The following is a 9,499-nucleotide window of genomic DNA, read 5'->3' as shown; positions in this document are numbered from 1 at the left end:
AACCTTCACTGAGGCAGCTCACTGTTTGCCCATCACGGTGAAGCCTCAGTATTTGACCCTCGCCGCAGCCTTCGCTGTTGCGTCTCTATTTCTCTGCCCATGAACCTCCACACGGTGAATTTACCAAACAGCTGCTCTAGCGTGTCTCTGGCATAATGAAGAAGAAGAGCTACCACCACCGTGAACAGGGCCTTGTAATTTTCCTTACGCAATTCTCTTCATTCTTGTGATGGTTTAATAAACTGGCAGTTTTGCGTTGATTCTTGCGAATTCATCCTCGCGTCTTCTCCATGCGATCGAGTTGCGAGACTTTCATGGCACATTATGGAGGCAACATTGGCTTGGCGGCATAGGGGCTCGACCAGGTGGACCTCGGTAAGCAATTCCCTTTTTGAGTTCCGCCATCTCACCGAGTCTTTTTTTTTTTTTTAATCTCTATACCCGGTGCTCGATCCGGCCCGTTCATTGATCAGATCTAGGCCCCCTTACACAATGTTCAGGACAAAGGAAAGATGATGAACTGCCTTGGAAGATGACATTTGAGGACAGAGGTACGCAAATTGACTGGGAGCTGAGCACAAGGCCAAACGTGAAGCCACTACGACAAGAGATGTTGTATGAACTCAAAAAAGCATTACATAGTTTAGATCATGTAGACCAAGTCCATCTCAATCATTAATCATGTGGACCTTTTTGGGACTCACATAAATAATGGTTCAAAAGGTATCGATCCGCACGCTCTATAAATCATGTACTAACTTCTTGATATACAGTATATATGTATTGTATAGTACCTATATCTTAGGCATATCGAAACAATGCAAACTGTCTTGATTGACCCAATGTTCTTTCTATATCCATGATAGCCACCTACGGGGGATGAAATCAATCCTTCTTAGGCAAATTTGCCAACTTACACGTTCTAAGCTATTATGATCAAACTCGTTCGATTCCAACATATCAAAGGATTCACAAATCCTAGAAGTTAATATACCGATTTATTTGCGTGCTAAGTAGTTTGATTTCCATAGTGGGACGAACTATTCAAGTTAGTTTGGTTGTTTTTCTTCTCTTAGGCACCTCATCGTTTGACTATTCGTCTCTCGGGGTCACGTACTTCAACTTCTTTCCTCAATCACCAAGAAAATGGAAAAGCAGAAAATCAAGATTCGATTTTTAGTTTGATGAGCTGACGATCTCGAAAAGTCCAAACAAGAAACGAAACAATCTTGTGGGTATGATTTCTATGTACTATAAATAAACAACCCTTTTCCCTTCTGCAAAGAAAGTTAAATTCAGCAAGCACCACCCCAAGATTCTACACAACACGAGAGACCAAAACGAAAGGATACTTCTACGCGGTGGTTTTGCAAGAAAGAGATTAAAAGGTTGGAGGCTGATCAATAACTTGGTCTCTACCAGACGAGAGCTTCCAAGCTCCTCAGTTGACTCGTGAGCTGCTTATAAACGGCGAGTCTGGCTTTCGAGATCATCAATGCCACCCTCTTCCATGACTTCTTCAACTGCCGCCCGATCTTCACCTTCAACCGGCAGAACCTCACTCTCAGGAGCGAAGGCCTCCTCCGAGCATCGGCTCGCTCCAACACCTTGTAGATCAGGAACTGCGCTTTCCGATGCTTTTTCTCTTCCAGGTCCTCGAAATCCATCCTTGTGTATGCATGCGGCTTCTTGAAAAGAGCCATTGTCGATCCTAGGAATCGAGATTTTGGGTTGAATTGGCAATAAAGAGGTTGAAGAGAAGGGAATGTGTCTTGGAGGAGTTGAAACCAGGGGTGGGAGACTAGCTGCTTTTTATACAGCGTGTTAGGAGGTAAACATTGCGTCGGTTGATGAACGGCACAATGTATGTGCACTCATGCCATGTTCGTTAGGATAAATCATTAAATAAGGAGAGAAACAATGACTAAACCTGCCCTGGAAATCTTACCTCATTTGGGTGCTAAAGTTTGACCTAAAATTTGATTATAAGATTACATTGATTTTGATTGGATACATCAATGGAGACTCCACTTCAAAGATATTATGGGGTTCCTCAATCAGTACTCTCTTCATCTTCTGAGTTTCTTCAAAGGGCTAATTTTTCCGGATAAATGGTAATGCGAGGTATATGAAGAAAATTGATCAAAAATGTTGTCGTCTTAAAGATAAAGCAAAACCCTTATTTGGGTGTTAAGACATACAACTATACATTCAAATGCTCGCATACAATCCGTCGCATTGCTTGATATTTCAATTTCGTGGATCGAGCTTAATATATCTGTCATACTCATCCACTTTTACTAAAAATATAAACACATAATATCATAAGATTAAAATGAACTTATTAATTATTTTCAATGACACATATAATATTAAATTGGAATAGCATAGATGTTGAGGAAACTTTGAATACATTAGTCTCCAGCTCCTGGCCGGATCAAGACGGCCGTTAATTTGTATTCTGCTTTTAACGTTTGTGTTGTCGTTTATTTAATGTTGAATGATGTCGAACTAGTAGAGTTGGAAGGCAAGTCAAATAGGAGACATGGGGACCTACCTTCGATCTGTCTACACAACACAAGGTTCATCATTTCAATGAAAATCATCGATAACAATGCTCAGAAGAACAAGATTTTCCACATATAGTACGTGGTCAAAAGTTATTCTATTGAATCAAACTAATCACCTTACAAAAAATTATGAAAAATTATGAAAAATTATGAAAAATTATGAAAAATTATGATGTTGATACTATCTATTTGAATATATATGCTTAAGCTAGTTGTATGTCTCTTTTAAAGTGATTGATTGATCACCACATCATGATTCACACTAACTCAATACATTTATTTTTCCAATGCAAATTAAAATAATTTTTTGGCAAGGTGTGCTTGTCAACTAGTTTATATAAATTGCCAAATCCTAGGGATATTTAATATGGTCCGATATCAACTAAGCAAGGAGGCATTTGGACCGGGCCACCTGCACCTACACTTGAATAGAAACCTGCCTCATCTCCACAACATTTGACTACTGATTGTAGTAATTTAAGGGATGTTATAAAGTATATCAACTAGCTATAATTATTTGTTCTTTGAAATTAGGAAAACCCATTCTTGGATAAGTGTAATAGTCTTTGTTCTCTATCGATCTCCTAAAAATTAAGCATAGGTAGGCTAGAAAAGTAATATGGTTTAATGATGAATGGACCATGAGTCATCACCTTCACAAGTTCACCAACCTCGAGGAAAGAGGCAATTCATTCACCTAGGTAGAGTGAGCCGTTCCTAATTAAGTTACACATTAAAAAGAAAAGGAGTTTTGGTATAAACTATTTATAGGGTAGGGAAGGGATAGTTCAAGCTAATCTCAGTTAATAAGACATTTCAGTCACATATCTGTTAACAAAACTTAATCGAGTCTAATTGCTCTTTGCTCTACGATTGACTTAATAGATTTCAGTATAGTGAGTCCAAACAATATTTTCCTCTCAATGTTTTATATCAATCATTTTGATGAATTCAATATTCTTTTTTAATTGTAATAATATTGAGTAGAATGGAAAAAAAAAATCGAATTGGAATTAGTTGAAGACAATATTTACTTGGCTCGCGGGCTACAAGAGTGAGTTTAAGTATGACTTCATTAATAAACCTTCTTAGACTCACATTCATTAAAAAAATTTAAACCCGCTGACGTTGAGTTTTCAATGAACTACATATATTAATTATTTTCTATCTCATCAATTATTCAAATGATACTCTAGTTCTCGATGGTCTTCAATAATAGTATACAAAACTACAGTAAAGTAATACGAACAATGTATGCTTGTCATTTCATAATGCACACATAAACACAATATTATACTCCAATTGTTTTGCAAAATTAACGATCTGTAAAATATTTGTTAACTTTAACCATTGTTATTAATTAGAAAAATGAGTTGATGAAAATATTTCGAAGAGATATAAATGATCAAATTTAGGGAAAAAAATTTCAGATCATTGATTTGTCACCAAATAAATGGAAATCGAAGTTTGCAGAAAAAAATCGACTATAGACCTATGGCAGAGTGCGCGTCCATGTTCACAACGTCGACAACCAATGTTCACTCCATTCGTTTACCTTCCGAAACGACAGAACGGACTAAGAATAATCAAATGTTGGAGATACTCTCAAGTTCAAAAATAAATTAATGAAGGTTGACGCCCTTTATTTAATATCTTTTGTCTTCCATTAACTATAAAAACTGTCACCGAATAGGTCTAGGAGACATAGGAAGACAATATGTTCATAAAATAACTGTCTTGAACTAATTTGTTTGTTCTAAGCATTTGTTGGAAGTCTCTGTTTTTCATCTTTTTTTTCTAAGCTTTTTCTGGTAATGAACCAGTGAAGATTGAGTTTTTTGTCTTCTTTTTTAAGGCAACGTGAAAAATACATGCATCAGCCTCGAACTTTTAAATTTTGAGTGTCGTCGAAGATACTCTTGCCACAAGTGGGGCTTAACAATTGTTTTCCAAGAAGTGATTTTTTCAAGGATAAATACAAAAGTCATTCTCAATTTTGCACCGCGTATTAAATACCATCCTTGCGTCTTAGAATATACATTTTTGCATCTCCCAGGCTAAACGGATCTATTCGCCTCATGCGCACCCATAATCTATACCCTTTCTCGTTTCCCACTCTCTTTCCCTACCCTTTTCTCTCTCCTCACACACAAAGCACAGCAAGTCACAGTAAAAAAAATTATCCAAAAAGTGAGTATGTGATGTGGGAGCATCCAACATAACTCTATCGACCAACTCAGAACCATCGATGCGTTCTTAAATCACTCACCCCATCACGCATCAGTATGTTGGACGAAGCAAGCCCCTCAGCCGCGGGAGAGGAAGTGCGGGCATATGTTGGGTTTTTTGGAGGTAGGCTAGCTTGGAAAATAAATTGACAACTTGGTAAATTATGTGTGGGCGGTGATATAAATTGAAAATCATTGTAATATCTTAGAATAATAGTTGTAGGTTTGAAGTATGGGAAGCGTCTTTGATATGCAAAGTAAACTCAATATGCTAACTGTTAGGTCCATCAATGTATCAAAAGTTTCACATATTTACCACTTGATAATTGACATGTATATTTGAAAATAACAATGCAATCAAATTATTTTATGCAACAATCATCTAATGATGGATATGTAAGGGTGCATTTGATAACGTTTCTATTCAGAAATTATTCTAGGGAGTAGAAATAAATAAATAAAAACTATTTCTGTTCCGAGGAACAATTTTTTAACAAGAACGCGTTTGGTAAATTTGTTCTTGGAATAAAAAAGAATGGAAACACGTTTGGTAAATTTGTATAATTTTTTTTTTTCTTTTAATTTTTTAATATTTTTTCTTTTTTTTTTAATCTTTTTTCTTTTTTTTTTTTTTTTTTCCTTTTTCCTTTTTCCTTTTTTTTTTTTTTTCTTCCTTTTGGCTAGTCGCCCGGCCTTGGCCATGGCCGACGGCCTCGCCCAACCACAACAAGGCTCGCTGCCTCCGGTGAGGCCAAGCGAAGCTCGCCCAGCCAAGGCGAGGCTAAGCCTCACCAGGGGCCGGCAATGCTCGGCCTCGCCGGGGCTAGCGACACTCCGACGAGGTCGCTGGCCCTCAACAGCCAGTCACCAGGTATGGCCAAGGCTGGCGACCGGCCAAAGAAAAAAAAGAGAAGAAAAAAAATAGGAGAGAGAAAAATTGTTTCTCGAAAGTGTCAAGTTTTTTTGTTTCTTGTTTCCGTTCCTGTTTCAAATTTGTTTCAAGGAACAAAAAAAAGATTTGAAACAAAAACGCAAACAAATGCGTTTCTTCTTTTTTTATTTCTCGAAACAAAAAAAAAAAAAAAAAATTTTATTCATGATCAGAAGAAAAGAACACAAACAAACAGGCCTACGTCAATTCTTACATCGACAATGGACATAATGAAAATCCTGATGTAATATATAATATAATACAATATGCAATAGCGAGTGTCTGGTTTGGTGTTCAAGTGGACGTTTCAGCTCATGCATGATTGAAGACTTTCTTGACCAATGGGTGGCTGACTGAGAATGGTGCACCTAACACGTTTGGAATCTTGTGCAGAAAGCTGCCCTTTTTTAATTAAACAGTAAATGGATTGATTCCATCGTTTAGCACCTACACTTCCTTAAAAAAAAAACAAGCCACGTCATCTTTAGAATGACAAACTCAGCGATTAACCTCGAATTCTTGAATTTTATCATTTCAAATAAATATAAACCCACGTTGAAACCGACATCACCGAGACATCTTGCACATTAAATAAGAGTCCAATTTGAACTTGGAAGCAGCGGCAAATCCGAGCGCCCAAGGAATCCCGTACTTTCCTATTCGGGCTTCTACAAACTTTAATGTGGTCCCGTTTCGGATACGGAGCTAAAGACGTGAGACATATGTCAACTGCGGAGATGATGGTAGGAGTTGCAGGTAAACGCATGGGAAGCAGGCATGATGGAACGAGGAAATAGAGGTGGGGGTCAGTATGGCTTCAAGGTAGAATTAGTTTCAAATTTCAGAGTTATGGGATAACTTCTAGATTTTAAAAATTGAGGAATCTATTTCTATGGACTTGAAACTTGAAACGAGTTTTTATATTTTTATTGTTCTATGTCTTCGTGTAATTTTGCGACATTCAATGACATTGAATGATAAGTGTGTAATCTGAAATCACTAATTTGAGCTTCTATTTATAGTATTTTCTTTGATTAAGACTTTTATTTTGTTAATATTTCATATTCTACAAATGTCTAAACATGAATTGTGGTCACTGGATTATAGAAGTAAATGGTGATCGATAAAGATGATTATTCACTATAATTGTTTAACTAATAATACATGTCGAATCTTGGTAAACCCTAAAACTTTAATAGGATAGGTTCCAGATTTTGAAGTGTGCAAAGCAGGTTCCAAATTCCAAAAATTTGAAAAACGTTTTCAACGGGTAGGTTCTTGATTCTAGGTAGAATCTGAACCGACCTCAAAATCGCTTGCGTCTAAATGAAGGAGACTTTGTCAGTAACTATAGCAACCAGTAGCGGTAGTGATTTTTCGATGGAGCGATGGCTCAGGAATGTTTGGGCCCATGCCTCATGGATTGCTCTTGCCGTGCGGGTAGTCTATTGTGAATTACGACAAGATCCACGATTGTTGGGGCGTGACATTAGTGAGAATCAAAATCTCAAATAGAGGAGGAGAGCATGAAGGTGTTTCAACAACCCTGTCTTCAAATATCAGACAATGAACTTAGAAGATTGGACAGTAACAAAAAGGATAGTCACTCGGTACCTCTTGTAGTTCATATCACGATACTATTTTCTAGCTTCTGCTAATTCGATGCAAATTTTTTCCAGCTTGGACTTAGGGGCTTTAGTACTGGCAATACCACGAGATCTTTAGCAGGCCTATTCGATCCAGACCATACGCGAGCACATAATTATCCCCGATTTGCTTGCAAAGAGCATCGTAATATCATATTGACACAGTGATCAGAACGCTAAAGAGCTACCGTATTAAGGATTTCTTTATACAAAGATTGAGATTACACTAACAAAGGCCATAAGATATAAATGTAAGCCTTATTTTCTTGAAATATTTCAATCCATGAACACCTTTGCCTTGGTTCTATTGCAAAAGCGATCCTTCCACCTAAAGACTGGGGCAAGACTTCCACATGCCGTTAGATGTACTGAGAGTTATTCGCGTGGTAATATTTCGTTGTGTTATAATTTAGTGTTTTGCAAATTCTTCCTCGCATCTATTCTATGCTAATCGAGTCATTCGGTACAATGGAGTACTTCCACCACTTCACATTAGTAGCTCCTCTAATTCGTTCGCGCAACGACGGCAAACAATGTGAAAACATCATCGTTTTATGGCACATATCAGAGGTAATCATGGGCTCGGCGGCCTATTAGGCTCGGTCATCCCACAAGGTTAAATGGGTGAATTTGAGCAAGCAATTCCCTTCTCAAGCCTGGCCGTCCTGTCGGATCATTTTTATTGTCATCAGGGACAAACTTGGAGAAGAGTTTTCCTAGACTCGACATTCAATCCTACCTGCTCAGTGGTCAGATCTAAGCTCTCCTAGACGATCTCTAGGGAGGTTAACCATTTTCCCTCCCTACTTCTTCTCCCCTTTCCACCAAACGGAGGGGCAAGAAGGAAAAGGACAAAGGAAAGATGATGATCTGCCTTGGACGATGACAACTAAGAACAGCTACGCAATTTGACTTGGAGCTGAGAACTTGGCCGAACGTGAGGCCACTACTGCGACATGAATCCTGAGTCTTAAAAGAGATTAACTTGCATTTCTTAGAGATGTCGTATCCACTCAAAAAGGACTATATGATGTAGATCATCTGAACCGTTAATTATGTTGGCCACTTTGTAGGAATCGCATAATCAGTGGTTCCAATGATATTGATCCATAAGATATATACACCGTGTAATAACGTCTAGATATTCACCATATATGTATTATGTAGTACATATATTCCAGGCATATTGAAACAATGCAAACTATCTTGATTGACCCTATGTCCTTTCTATATCAATGAAAGCCACCTACCAAAGATGAAATCGATCATTTCAAAGCAAAGTCGCCATGACTTGCCCAATCTTAGCTATTATGATCAATCTCATTCGATTCGACATATCAAAGTAGTTTGATTTGCACAATTTGGGGAACCATTCATATTAGCTTGGGTTATATCGGCTTTTGTTCAGCACCTAATCGTTTGACTACTCGTCTCTGGAGGTCACATTCTTCAATTCATTTCTCAACCACCAAAGAATCTCAAGCAGAAAAATCAAGATTTGAATTATAGCTTGACGTGCTCGTGATCTCAAAAAAAGTTCAGAACGAAACGGAACATCTTCGTTGATATGATTTATGAGTACTATACATTCTTCCTCTTTTTTCCCTTCTGCAAAGAAAGGTAAATTCAGCAAACACCACGCCAAGTTTAGACACACAACATGAGAGACCCAAACGAAAGGATACTTCTACGTGGTGATTCTGCAAGAAAGGGTTTCCAAGTTTGGGGGCTGATCAATAGCTTGCTCTCTACAAGGCCTGACCAGAGCTTCCAAGCTCCTCAATTGACTCATGAGCTGCTTATAAACGGCAAGCCTCACTTTCGAAATCATCAGCGCCACCCTCTTCCTCGACTTCTTCAACCGCCGCCCGATCTTCACCTTCAACCGGCAGAACCTCACTCTCAGGAGCGAAGGCCTCCTCCGAGCATCGGCTCGTGCCAACACCTTGTAGATCAGGAACTGCGCTTTCCGGTGCTTTTTCTCTTCTGGGTCCTCGAAATCCATCCTTGTGTATGCATCCGGCTTCTTGAAAAGAGCCATGGTCGGTCCTTCGAATCGAGCTTTTGGAGGTTGAAGAGAAGGGAGTGTGTTTTGGAGGAGTTGAAACCAGGGGTGGGAGACGA

At 38.4% G+C, this 9,499-nt stretch overlaps 1 protein-coding gene across 1 annotated transcript; it reads right to left on the bottom strand.

Moving 5' to 3' along the window:
- Positions 1-8,902: 8,902 nt before the first annotated feature.
- On the bottom strand, positions 8,903-9,499 carry LOC104445719 (hypothetical protein). Its single transcript, XM_010059635.3, has one exon. The coding sequence runs from the start codon at positions 9,414-9,416 to the stop codon at positions 9,063-9,065; it is 354 nt and encodes a 117-aa protein (XP_010057937.2). The 5' UTR covers positions 9,417-9,499; the 3' UTR covers positions 8,903-9,062.

The sequence above is a fragment of the Eucalyptus grandis genome, chromosome 5, assembly GCF_016545825.1.
Source record: "Eucalyptus grandis isolate ANBG69807.140 chromosome 5, ASM1654582v1, whole genome shotgun sequence".
NCBI classification, from domain to species: domain Eukaryota; kingdom Viridiplantae; phylum Streptophyta; class Magnoliopsida; order Myrtales; family Myrtaceae; genus Eucalyptus; species Eucalyptus grandis.
This window is presented reverse-complemented; position numbering and strand designations above follow the sequence as displayed.